General features: G+C 39.6%; 1 protein-coding gene across 5 annotated transcripts in view; it reads left to right on the forward strand.

Annotated features, from left to right (window-relative positions):
- The window catches only part of COL11A1 (collagen type XI alpha 1 chain), a 272785-nt gene that overhangs the window by 9424 nt on the left and 249063 nt on the right, over positions 1-14298 (forward strand). For all 5 annotated transcript variants that reach the window (XM_081948969.1, XM_081948972.1, XM_081948971.1 and 2 more), the window contains exon 2: positions 9648-9815. In XM_081948969.1, the coding sequence (XP_081805095.1) occupies positions 9648-9815 (168 nt within the window). The remainder of the gene's footprint in view (positions 1-9647; positions 9816-14298) is intronic.

Consider the following 14298-nt stretch of genomic DNA (forward strand, 5'->3'; position numbering starts at 1 on the left):
CCAAAGTGTTCTATAAATGTTTGAAGATTACTCTCTCTTAAAATTTGAATTTTTTCCTCCCTCTCTCCAATATTCCAGCAATAATATTGACATCCCATATCTAGATTGAAAAAAACTGAAGATGACCACAAGGTGGCAGCAAAGAATATGAATTTTCTGTCTTGTTTTGCTGCCAACTAATGGTCATCTGGATTTTTGCAAATATAATATGCCTATATAATAGTTATTGTATTGTACAATTGTTTTAAGAATGTCTTATAATTCTAATACATTTCTCACCAATAAGAGAAGTGTATGAATTTTCCTTCAACATTCTTGTTTTGACTGATTGTTGTAAATGAGGTATTTTTCCTCTGGGTATAGCTGCAAATCACTTGCTTAGCTTCCTTGCCAGTTTTTTCTTTAATGATGAAATTATTATTCTATATTTTTGCCAATGAAATAATAAATGAAACAAAATGAAAACCATAAACACCAAGAAAGTGAACATATGCTAATTGAATGCTAGTTAATTAAAACGAATATTCATCCTTTTTGCCAGTTTTTTTTAAAAAAACTTGTCCATTAACCTTAAAAGCTTCGCATGCTACCATTCAAAAGAGTTTTCAAAGTAGGTATGCAACTGAATATTCTGAAAGTATTACTAAAACATTGCCTAAAATTAAAAAAAAAACAGCAGCAGAACGGAGGACAAAACAGCTAAAAGCAATAAAGAACAATTTCCATCAATGGAAACTCTGTTTCCAACCTGGAAACAGAACACAGGAGTGCTACATCCTGTTCCCTTTCATGGCTTACAGGTTGGTTTGACTCAAACAACCTAATTTTTAGATAAACGAAATTGATTTACCTGTATTTGTCTAGTGCACTTTGATAATTTTGTTTCTTTGCATAAAGGACATTTCTTATGCTAGTTACCCAAGTGTTTGGTCCTGACTTGATTGTAAGTTCTCTGTGAGCAGCCTTGTTAATTAAAGTGTGATGTTGTAGGAATTTGAGGTGTTATGGACACTCGTCTTTACACACATGCGATAATCGCAGATGCATTATTAAGTTAGAGAGGAACATGGGCACCAGCTCTAAAACGTGTAAGCTGCAGCAATAATAGTCCTGCAAAATGCATCTGGATAGCAGCTTCTTTTCTTGCTCAGCAAATAAATGTATGTTAATGACTTGGATCAAGTTTTTAATATCCTGAACTTGATCCTACAGTCTTCATAAAGCCCAAAGCCCTGCATTAATCATGAAGATGGTTTGGTTCTTGTGTTCCCCAACTCTCTTCCGGAAGAATTCAAAAGTAACCCCATGTGTCCTCACTCTGTAGTAAGGAGAACATCTTTTAATTCAAGTGAGGAATTCAGTAATCTAGGGTGTATATATATATATTAAAAAGAGAACAATCAGATGTTACAAAATGATGGGGCATCTCCTGTTCTGCAGGCCGGAAATGGTTCTAGAATCAGTTCTTGACATAAACTGATAGCAACTTATACAGCAAACACAAGCCTTTTCTTCCAAACTGTTAGGCGTAATAGAGGCTGCAGTCTTTACATGTGGACCACTAGATAGTATTTACCCATCCTTGGCCGAAATCAGAGTTTTCTCCCAACCTGTTTTCCTCCAGTTGTTCTGGAACTACAACTTCTAGAATTCAATTTATACCACTTCCCATAGGTCCCATGTTTAGTTTGGGACTTTGGAGAGCTGTAGTGCCAGTAAAACTGCAGGACACCAAGTTAGAAAATGTAGATTAGGCAAGCACAAGTTTTTAGAACCTTGACATTTTATGAATCTTGGTCTTGAGTGTTACATGATCTTGGTATATGTTCATTTTCTTAACTTGCCCCAGACAGATGCATGCAAACGTCATGTCTTCTGAAGATGAATCCTGACCTAGTTCAAAATCTTCTGGCTATTTGTTTTGTCTTGGTGGCTCAATGGACTGGCAGGTAGAATAGTTTGGCAGGGGATGGGATCAGTGAAGAATAAATGGTTCATAACCTACAACATAATTACCTATGCATGTAATTAGCATACACAACATAGAACAGCAGTCTAGCACAAAACAGAACATAATATTTTACTTATTTCTTTTGTGCTTTATTATTTTTATAAACAACTTGAGGCACACATGCCTAATACTTCTTCCTCATCCTCTTTTCACAACATCAGCCCTATGAATTGGGTTGGGCTGCGAGAGACAGTAGACCTGTTGACATTCATGCATAAAGCAGAAGTAGAACTCACAGTCTCTTAGTTTTTAGCCTGGCGCCTTAATCGATAGACCAAACTAGCTCTCATATGCAGGTCTTCCTTTTCATATTATTGTAGTGTGTGTGTGTGTGTGTGTGTGTGTGTGTGTGTGTGTGTGTGAAATGTAGTAGAAGATGTACCTTCCAGATTACTGCTTGGGAAGGAAAGCAGCTGAGGTGCGGCAATCCACTCTGCCGCGTGACTCAGCTGAGAAGATAAAGGTAGGTAAAGTGCAGGGCCGGGCAGGCGGACCCACTTGCTCATGGGAGCAAACCGGTTCGCTCCCAGTTGATCTTCGGAGCTACCGGTTCACCCAAACTGGTAGAATCCCACCAGTGGTGGGTTCCAGATCCCGTTGCAACTGGTACGGTGCAATGAGGCCGAACGCCCACCACATGCACAGCACGCGCATGCGTACCCCCCGCCTATGACACTCCAGCTGCTCAGCAGAGCGGAACGCAGGCGCTGTACACTCCGTGCATGTGCGCAAATGCCCTGGTCAGCTCAAATAGCGGTAAGGAGAATGGGCGGGCAGGCGGCCGTCCAGAGCACCATATCGGAACGGTACCTGGTGCTCCTAGCAGGCACTGATACGCCTGTACTGGGGCGTACCGGTCGTATCCCACCACTGAATCCCATCCCTGACAATTGCTAAGTAAGTAGGGTAACTGGACTTTGCAGTTGTGTGCTTCTGCCTCCATCATATGTCCACAGTTGCTCTGAAAAGAGAAATGGATGGAATATACATTTAATAAATAGAATAAATTTGAATAGTATATTTCCTCTGATTCAAGTCTATTTTCATTTTTTTTTCTATCCCTGGAATTGCTGGGCCTTTTCAGGTAAGAACTTACCATGTGTCCTACTCCTACTGACCCCATTTCTTTCAGCTTCTGGCATTTCAGAGGCTGAATATACAAAGAGGAGTTATACTCAATCAAAGCCCAAGTGAATACTTTGCTTCTTTTCCAACCCCCCCCAAAAAAGTCCAAAGGAAATCCTGTTTAAAATTAATCCCTGCCCCCCCCCAGAACCTGTGAAGCTTAGACTTATTTGTGTTGTGGTTTATATTCTTTGTGGATTGACTACTTTTTTTCAGCAGATATGTATTATGCGCAAGGATCTTATCTGCAAAATTTCAAAAACTAAGTAATTGATTTACCACTCCACATTGCTACAATTTTATTTTCTCTGCAGTCTCTTGTATACTTAGGATTCCTGCCTTTTACTAGTGCTGAGTACATCATGTTTCTTGCTTGCTTTATAAGTTCACGACTTACCATTTCTTCTGATACTATCCTGAAGAAAATGCATTCCATACATTTAACTTGGCTCTTGCATATCCACACAGGGAATATACGTTTTCAGCAAAATAATATCTCTCTAAAAGAAGCAATGTTTAACATATGTAAATAGGAAAAATCCTCCTCTAGTACAGGATATTTAGCCATCTGGCTACTATCAAAGCCAATCATGGGAACCTCGAAGAACTCAATGATTTCCTTGTAAGACAAATGCCGAGCAGGGGAGTTAGCCTCTTGGAGAAGGACCAGGGCAAGAAAGGTTGCTTAACTCTTGACCTAACTAAGTATTCCTCCTGCTAATGTTCTGATGCTCTTTTTAATTTACTCTATTTTAGTTGGGCACTTGAGATAAGTCTAGTGGTGGCAACAGTCTTTAGAGAGCATGTGCAAGGGAAATGATATAGGGGCAGAGCCGTTCGTTGGCTCTTTCAGTTCCTTTTATCAGTCAGGCATTTCGTCTCAGCAAAGCTGTTAACAGTATTTATTGAGGTAATGTTTACTGCTGCCTGGTATGATTTAGTAATGGTAATAAATGAATTTATATAAAACAGAAATCTCCAGTATAGTTTCCCCTACCCCCATGGGCAAACTTTCTCTTTAGGCATTACCTCTGGATGTTCCTACTATTTGGAAATAAATAGTTAGCAAAGGATAAAAGGTAAAGGTTCCCCTCGCACATATGTGCTAGTCATTCCTCACTCTAGGGGGCAGTGCTTATCTCTGTTTCAAAGATGAAGAGCCAGCGCTGTCCGAAGACGTCTCTGTGTTCATGTGGCCAGCATGACTAAACACTGAAGTTGCACAGAGCACTGTTACCTTCCCACCAAAGGTGGTCCCTATTTTTCTACTTGCATTTTTACATGCTTTCGAACTGCTAGGTTGGCAGAAGCTGGGACAATTAACGGGAGTTCACTCAATTGCATGGTGCTAGGGATTTGAACCGCTGGATTGCCGGCCTTTCTGATCAACAAGCTCAGTGTCTTAGCCACTGAGCCACCACGTCCCTTAGTAAAGGATATATGGTAACAATTCTAACTAGCAAGTAGTCCTGTCAGCCTTTCAAGATAGTCCAGACAAAAAGCATAAGCAGATGGACTAATTCTACTTTATTGTAAGGTTACATTAAGAGAATCTTGTAAGTCTGAATGTACATTCCTCCCCTCCGGTCACCTTTACAGTCCAAGAACATAGGGAGGGTACCTTCTGAGATGTTTGCTATGTCATATTCCTTTTGTGGTTAAGCTCCCTCTTGTCTGACTGTTTCCTTCACTGTGGCTCTTTGTTCTGTCTCCCAAGGTTATTCTCTCATACCATTTCAAGTTCCAGAGTCTGCTCGCTATCAAGTATAACTAGGTGCTTTTAAACAGAGATGAGTTGTATTGGGATCTGCTGAAGATCTTACAGTAGCTTTCTGTAGTTCTGAATCACTGTTTTGTAAAATATAGCAGTAAGAACAACATCTAGTACTAATGACAAATTTCTAGGCTGAGCATGTCCTCAAGGAGACATTGAATCTCATTTCCTGGCATATGAATCTCTAGTTCAGCTACTACTTCATGGCTATTTTAATTGTTCTTTAGACCTCGAGGTCTAAAATGTTAGTAGACTAGGTCCTATTTATGGGCAAATTGCATTCCACACTGCTCATATCTGGTTTAAACAGACTTGTGTGCTGGCCCTGGTTATGTAAAGTTAAGGCTCAGTGGCTAAGACGCTGAGCTTGTCGATCAGAAAGGTCAGCACTTTGGCAGTTCGAATCTGTAGCACCATGTAACGGAGTGAGCTCCCGTTACTTGTCCCAGCTTCTGCCATCCTAGCAGTTCAAAAGCATGTAAAAATGCAAGTAGAAAAATATGAACCACCTTTGGGGGGAAGTGTTCCATGCGCCTTCAGCATTTAGTCATGCCACCCACATGACCACGGAGACGTCTTCGGACAGCGCTGGTTCTTCAGCTTTGAAACAGAGATGAGCACCATCCCCTAGCGTTGAGAATGACTAGCACATATGTGCGAGGGGAACCTTTACCTTTAAGCATTGGTTTAGTAAATACATACTGAGATCATATTGCATGTATCTTCCTAGATAATTCATCCAAAGCCCACATGAAAAGTTGTATGAAAGACTGTGCCCTTGGCTTGACTGCTGTATAAACATAGAAACATGATCTTGCACTAAAGAGTAGCTGTTATTAATAAACTCTAAAAGGTGATGCTTTTAGACCATTAATGGAAATGCTAGAGGAGCTTGATCTTGAGTTACTCCATTAAAATTATTTTTATGTTTTTCCAGTATTGGTCTACAGTGATTTGGCTCTTATACTAATTGATGTTAATGTACATTATGCTTGATTTTTTTTAATGGAAGAAATATGGACTAAAGGATAAAAGTCAAAAGTCTGGCTTGTATATGTGTAGGTAACATAAAGTAGAAGTACTGACTGAAATAAAAGAAATAAGACATTAAATTTATCCCCAGACCAAACTCAACGTCAACCCCACAAGTTTCTACAAGTAGGGGTAGTTTGTGTATTAATGCATCAATTTTCCTTTTTTCCACTTCCTGATATTTATTACCAATTTATCACTATCGTGATAAATAAACTAACAGGTTGTATTTCTTAGACCTGAATTGTTGGTTATGTAGATGCTTAGTATCTGCTCAGCTTTAAGCCCACCATACATTTTACAAAGAGTCTATAAAGTCATGGAAAGAGCAGAAAGAAATATGGGTTTTTACTACTAGACCTATGAATGTAACTTACATTCATATCCTTGCACTAGGCAATGAATTGTTTAACCTGGGTTCATTCTTTTTTACAATAAAAAATGTTATCTAGCAGAACTGTGTCTGTTAGATTTGAGTCCTAGTCTAGGAAATAGGTTTATCTGTGTTAATGGGAGATATGTGATTTACTACAGAATGTCTTCTTATCTTTTGAAGAAATCTTGTAGATAGCTCTGTGTGTGTGTGTGTGTGTGTTTGTGTATCAGCTCATTCAGGTATACAGGTCAGGCAGCAGTCAATACATGGATTAGTAGAACTCTATTTTATTGAAATATGTGTGATAGCAGCGGCAGTGGGTTTCACTTATTTTTACCACCAATTCATCATGCGTGGGCACGCTCACTTCACACATGTGCACCTTCTGCGCATGTGCCCGGCCTTCCGTGCATACACTGTGCTCGTGAACGCGCCTTCTCCACTTGTGCCTAACCTCAAAAACAAGGCTAAATAAGACGGCATAGAGCTGGGGCAGGTGGGCGGGGCAGGCCCACTGATCTCTGCTACCTGTTTGCCCAATCCAGTCTGAACCGGCTGAATACCATCTCTGGATAGCAGAACCCTGGAAACCTATATTCCTCTGCTTCCTCTTATATCAAATAGAACCAAGGCATGGTTACCTTGAGATTTTTCCTCACCCTGTCTTCCTTACCCAGTCTAAATTAAACTTTACTTAATAGTTCTTGCATTCTGTAAGACTGTCTCCATACTCCTGTATGCTATATCATAATTTTGTAAATGGTATGTACGCTGCATTCTCTGAGGGTACCTCTCTAGAAACTTTATGTTTCTGAAGACATGTGAGGTCCTTCCTGCTGTTCTATAATTGAGAATAGCCAGATCGGTGAGTGAATAATTGGTACCATCTTTTAATCTCATGATCTGTGATACTCATAGCTAGAACAGTAGCAACAAGATATAAAATGTTGCGTCATGTATCCATGTTTGTAATAGAAATAATGCAATTAAATATATGATTGTGCCAATATCCTTGCAGCTCATCCTGTCCATAGTGTCTCACAACTAGGTTCTACTACCTTTCATGGTCTCCTTCTTCCAAATAAATATTTATAGAACAATACACTGAGGGCATAAAGTATCTGGGGTCAGCCTCAATGATTGCACTAATTATGCATCATTCATAATGCAAGCCCATCTTTTCCCATGATTTGTTGAATAAATCACAGACAACTGAATTGAAACACAAGTTAATCCAAAACCAAATTAACAATGTTTTTTTGGCTTAGTTTGCACCCTGTAAACTCTAATTCCAAGTAAATTGACATGTAGTCATTTTGGTCTTAAAGGAATACTTCAATCAAATGGTATATTGGTAGCTTTAATGTGGTTTTGATGGGTTTAACGTAGATTCTTATAGCATTAAGAGAAAAAATGTTGGCAACCGTGGAAAGTGTGTGTATTCATTGAATTTTGACAGATTTAATGTTATCTTAATTCTTGGCAATTATGTAATTACCTTAGTACTTGCCATTATATGCTCAATATAGCTGAGCTTTTCTGTTGAGGTTTTTACCTCTTCTTTTGCTTATCTGATTTTGGTCTCCTGTCTGCTAGAAATGTAGCTGGTGAATGAAATGGTCTGCAAGTGAGGTTTTAGGATTGTTTCGCTTTTCTACTAGAAGTCCCTGGTTTCACAGCAGGGAAACCATTATTATTGCAGAAGGTCTGGAAGATGTTGGAAGTTGGATTCGCCTGAAAAGATTGTCCACTTGCCAACTCAGTTAGTGAGATAGTTTGACAGCTTTGGCCATCAAATGACATGAATGCCCAAGGAAGGAGTTGGTTAGTATGGCAGCAATGGCTGACTTTTCGCTCTTTGCTCACTCTGCTCCTTTTTTTCATTTTGAAAATGTTAATTGTGGAAACAGCAAGCATGCTTTGGCCATCTTCCCCCTCCAACCCTTCCCCCTTCCTGGAGATGATGCTAGCGGTCACTTTTTTCTTGCCTCCTAAATGTGTTTTGCTTCCAGTCTTCCTAAAACTCTCACCTGCCACATACTTAACGATGCCTCCTGCCTCAGAATTCCAGGAAACAATGATTCTGACAGAACCCAGGCCTTTCCAGTTTTCTTATTGTAGAAAGGATTTCCTGAATCAGACATTCTTCTGATGGCTCAGGCCATAACTCCCAATCTTCCCAGATGAAGGAATAGTAATCCAGTATAGCTATGAAGTGTCAGGTTTGTTTAAAGGCTGTTTCAGAACATCCAAATCTCCCTTCAGCTAAGCAAACTATTCTTGATGAACAAACTGTCAGGAAACTTGGCCTCTCATTGCTGATCTTGTTGAAATCTACGAGGCACCAATAAAGGACAATATTTGAAGCTCAGGGTTGGAAAGGATGGATCCTTGGTACTTTCTGAGCTTGGCTGTTTTCGTGCAAACATTTAATTGCCCAAACTAGGTAAAATAATCAGTGTTCTGATGATGCTCTGACGAAAATCAGTTTAACTGGACTTTCACATATGGACTTGAATTTTTGTGCCTGGCAATTTCATTAACCTGTTTGAATGTCTCCTTGTTTTTATTGGCATTAACATGCTTTACACATTGTTTAGAGCTGGGATTGTTATCCAGATTATTGGCCTATCAGGGTTGCATTAGACCATTAAATAATTAAATGATTTTATCTTTAAGATGGACTTAATTCATTCAAATCTTCATTCTAGTCTGCCATGAACGGTGTTTTCAGGAAGTGATGTCATGAGCTATTGCTGTAAGGGTTTGGATTGGCTACGGAGTGAGACAACTCAGGGCATTCAAGAGTGGGGGAAAAATCTCAGGTTCATTCTCAAAAAAGCCAGTTGACCAAATAGAAGACATTAGCCAAGTTATACTAGATGACCATATCAAGGGCACAAGCGGTATTTGCCTTTTGTGGGGGTTGTAAGAATATGTGTGTGATAACTAAAGAATAGATTTGTACTTCATTTTTCTCTTTAAAGTATGTGTGATGACAAATGCACCATTGAAAAAGTGAGGTGTGGACACTTCACTCTATAGGTGTTTGCATTTCTTCTGTCAATTCACAATTCATTTGCAGACTGGACAGACAGCAGTCTGCTAATGCTCAAGTCAATATTTCATTGGCTTTCAGGAATTATGATAGAATCTGGTTAATTTTGTGGACCAAGGTTGGCCTTGTGGTTGGATCACTGATTGCTTAGAGTTTTTTTGTCATAGTATGAGAAATGATACAGAACTCCATATAAACGCCCTCTTTTTAAAGGATGGATAACTATATGAACTATGAATATTCTAAATTCTTTTTTCCCCTTATGTTTCAGCTGAACCAGTTGATGTACTGAAAGCATTAGAATTTCATAAATCTCCAGAAGGAATATCAAAAACATCAGGAATTTGCATAAACAGAAAGAATTCCAAAGGATCAGATGTTGCCTACAGAGTTTCAAAAAATGCACAACTCAGTGCCCCAACTAAACAGTTGTACCCAGGTGAGTTAGTGGAAATATTATGTTGTATCTACATATACATGAATGTATGTGGGGTGGATTTTCAGCATTTAGCAGTCTTTTAACTTTATTTTTCTGGTAACCAGTTCAAAGGTTCTCATTTTATTTTCAGTTGATACAACCAATACATTTACATCAATTTAGCCTTAAGTGGGAATTTGAGAAATAAATCAGGTGGCTAATAATCAAAATTATATTCTGAACATCAATTGCTTAGGAACATGAACAAGTGGATGGAGACTACCGTGTTTCCCCGAAAATAAGACAGGGTCTTATTTTCTTTTGACCCCTGAAATAAGCGCTTGGCCTTATTTTCGGGGAGGTCTCATTATTTTTGAGGTGCAGGAGGCAGCAAGCGTGGTCACCTTATGGCTGCTGCTGTGTTGCAATATTTTCGGGGAGGGCTTATTTTTGTGCATGGGCTCAAAGGCCCAATTGGGCTTATTATCTGGGGAGGTCTTATTTTCAGGGAAACAGGGTAGTTATTAATGTAATAAAACTACAATAAAAAAAATCTTGTTGGAAGCTCTGGGAATCTTTGGTTTGATCCCACAATTTTTTCTTAATGTTCCTTAATCCATTAAAGCTATTAAAAGTACTCTTCAGCTACACTACTCCACCAGCAATTGTTCAAAGTTGTGATGGCGCTCAATGAGCCATACTTATGACTTCTCCAAGTTTTAATGTCCCAGCAACCTCCCCCAGTCACATGATTGTAATCTGAATGCTTGGCAACCAGCTTGCACTTACAATAGTTGCCCCATCCTGCAGTCCCATAATTGCCATTTGAGACCTTCTCTTCTGGATCCCCATACGATAAGTCAATGGGAAAGCTGGCAGGGAAGATCACAAGTTACTCCTGTAAGTCATTCCCACTGACTTTTCTCCTGGGAAGTGCATTACGGAGTATGAGTTTCCAAGAATCTCATACCTAGTGCTTGCCTGAAGCACCTTCTACCCGGATTCCATAGTGTACATCCACCTGTCTGCATTCACATATTTACATAGTTTCCCCAGGGATGGTATTCACTTACCTTCCCTACCAGTTTGCAAATGTGAGCATGCACCTCCGTGCATGCGCTCAGCCTTCCGTGATGCGCTTTGGGCGAAAAAAGTGCCTAAATGGGATGCCATAGAGGTGAGGGGTAGGGTCACCCACGATTTCTGCTACAGGTAGAATACCACCTCTGAGTTCCCATCCGATGCCTGCCTGCATTCATACACCCAGCACAGCCGCCTTTCCTCCCCTCACCCACTCTCTGCACTGCAGTGCTTCTTCCTACACTTGCCTGCAGTTACCCAGCCTTCCCCTCCCCCACCAAGCAGCATTTCATAGCACGTTCCCACCAGCCTTCTTGCAAGCCTCCCAGGACTTCCGACTTCTTGCTGATTTCCCCATTGATTGATTTTGTTGTTTGGAAGCTGTCAGGAAGTTACAGGTCACAGTCATGTGAGATCCTCACTTAACAACCCACAATCCTTACATAACGACAGCAATGGGGAATGTTGGGATTGCAGTTGCTAAGTGATACAGTCACATGATGGTTCCCTTTATGACTGTATCGCTTAGCGACAAATTCCACTCCCAATTACTCTTAAGCAAGGGCTATCTATAGTAATATTTGCAGTATGATTAAAAGTGGCTGTGACAGTGGGTTCTTATGCACTGGTAAATTTATGCAGGAAACCATGACACAATCTTTTAAGTTTCCGACAGTTTGGAAACAAACTTTGTAAATTAGAGGCTAGGCTAATTGTAGTTAGAAGGTGCTTCAGATATAACTTTGAACTCAGGAGTCAGCACTGTGATCTCATCCTTCCCCATCTCTTTTACTGGTTCAATAATTTCATGTTTTTGAAATACGATCCTTCTCTTTCCTTAATGCCAGAGCGTGTTGGTTGAATAATTCTTTGTTGTTATTAAACCAAAGTTCCATATTATATTCCATTGGAAAACAATGTGTTCCCTTTTTAACAATTGACCTAGTGTCTGATTGTGAGGAGTACTGCAGTAAATTCAGACAAGTGTGTTAGGAGCCTTTCAAAGGAAATAATATATTGTGACAGGACCACAGACCACAACCCTCGCCTCCCCCCCCTTTTTTTAGTAGAGTTGGCAAGTATTATAGATTACATTGTATCTTCATGGTCTGTGGTTTAGGGAATCTCATACAAAGCTAGAAGCTCTCCTGTCAAGAAAGTCAGAATGCAAATATTGGAGTTTGCGTTGAGCATATTCTGTTTGGCAAATTTAACTAAAAACAGGCAAGAATCTCTTTCAAGACCTTATGCCTTGGGGTTAATGGCGTCTAGTGAAACAAAGAAATTGTTGCTTTTAATTTGCTTTGGTTTTGTTAAAAATTTCTTCAATAGAATATATGTATTCTATTGAGCATATATCAGAGGTGGTATTCAGCAGGTTCTGTCCAGTTCTGGAGAACCGGTAGCAGAAATTTTGAGTAGTTCGGAGAACTGTTAAATACCACCTCTGACTGGCCCCGCCCCCATCTATTCTCTGCCTGCCGAGTCCCCAGATGATCGGTAGGAAATGGGGATTTTGCAGTAACCTTCCCCTGCCACACTCACCAAGCCACACCACGCCCACAGAACCGGTTATAGATAGATAGATATAGATATAAATAGATATAGATATAGATTCAATTGAACATTTTTTTAAAAAAATAAAAGCAAAATATACAATAATACAATACAATACAATACAATAGTAGAGTTGGAAGGGAGTTGGAAAGGACCTTGGAGGTCTTCTAGTCCAACCCCCTGCCTAGGCAGGAAACCCTATACCATTTCAGACAATATATATATATAACTGCTGTCTAAAAGACTGAATTCTGCTCTTTTATAAAGCTTTCTTTTTTCATTTTCTCTTTTCTTTCTTGCTTATTCACTATTTTTTTTAATATCCTTTGTTTCTTTTCTAATACTGGTATTGTTTTTATTGTGTTAAATTTTTTCCCAGTGGAATATAGAATCTAGTCTTTTTGACAGCAGTTATAGATGCACTTATATTTTACCTTTTCTCCCTCCGTAATATTATATAATCAAACTTATAAATCACAAATTCATTTTTTTTCTTTGCTCACCAAGTGGAACTCTTTCAAGGTATAGGTAGTCCTCGACTTACAACAGTTCATTTAATAACCATTCGAAATTACAGTGGCACTAAAAAAAAGTAACATGGCCATTTTTCACACTTACGACTGTTGCAGCATCACTTACGACTGTTGCAGATCACCTGATCAAAATTCAGATGCTAAGCAACTGATTCATATTTATGACGGATGCAGTGTCTTGGGGTCATGTGATCAGCTTCTGCCACCTCCTGACAAGCAAAGCCATTGGGGAAACCAGATTCATTTAACAACTATGTTACTAATGTAACAACTACAGTGATTCTCTTAACAACTGTGGCAAGAAAGTTCGTAAAATTGGGCAAAATTCATTTAACAAATGTTTCACTTAGCAACAGAAATTTTGGGCTCGGTTGTAGTTGTACATTAAGCACGACCTGTATTCCAAGACCTATTGTTCCATTATTTCCTGTAAAAGGAAATGTAGAGCACATAGAATCAGATTGTGAGCAATTTATGAGATTTTTGTGGATATAAGCATAACTATTATATAGTATAGTGGTGGGTTTCGGATCCTGTTGCAACCGGTACAGTGCAGCGGGGCCCGGCATCCCTCACATGCACGCACGCAGCACGCGTATGTGTTCTTAGATCAATGATGCCTCTGCAACACCTCCGCAATGCTCCAGCTGCTCGGCGGAGCATCGCACAGGCACCGTACGTTCCATGCGCGTGTGCAGAAGCACTGAAGAGCTCAAATACAGGTAAGGAGCTCGGGTGGGTGGGCCCTCCGGAGCACTGTACTGGAACGATACCCAGTGCTCCTGGCAGGCACCGGTAAGCCCATACTGGGGTGTACCTCCCGCAACTCACCACTGATATAGTATCTCTATAATCTGTTATGTTATCTATTCTGATTTAGCTGTCATGATTGATACAGGTGCAGGATTTATTCCTACTGCCTCAAATTAATACACAAACACACAAGTTCTGGCCAAGCACAGCTTTGTTTAGGCTTTTTATAATTTTTCCTTAGGTACCTATGATTTTCTTCTGATTGTCTCTTAACAACTTCAGGAAGCAAAAAGAATATAGAAGAGATCTCTTTCACCTTGAGGCAAGGCTGCAAAAGTTTCTTGTTATTGCAGGCTTAAACATGTAACTTTAATATGTAGTCTGCAAGCTACAATGAGTAATTTTATACTTCCATGGAATATACCTGACTTTAAGAAATAAACTCATATCTGATGCCTCTTTTTTCCCCTTGGGTTGAAACAAATATATGCATTAAATTGCTTCCTCCCTTTCTACTAAGTGGTCTTTAATGTTTTAAGGGGGTAAGCATTCAACACGCCTAACATAAATATTAATGGAAT

Source organism: Natrix helvetica, assembly GCF_964273705.1.
Source record: "Natrix helvetica genome assembly, chromosome: 3".
Taxonomy (NCBI): Eukaryota; Metazoa; Chordata; class Lepidosauria; order Squamata; family Natricidae; genus Natrix; species Natrix helvetica.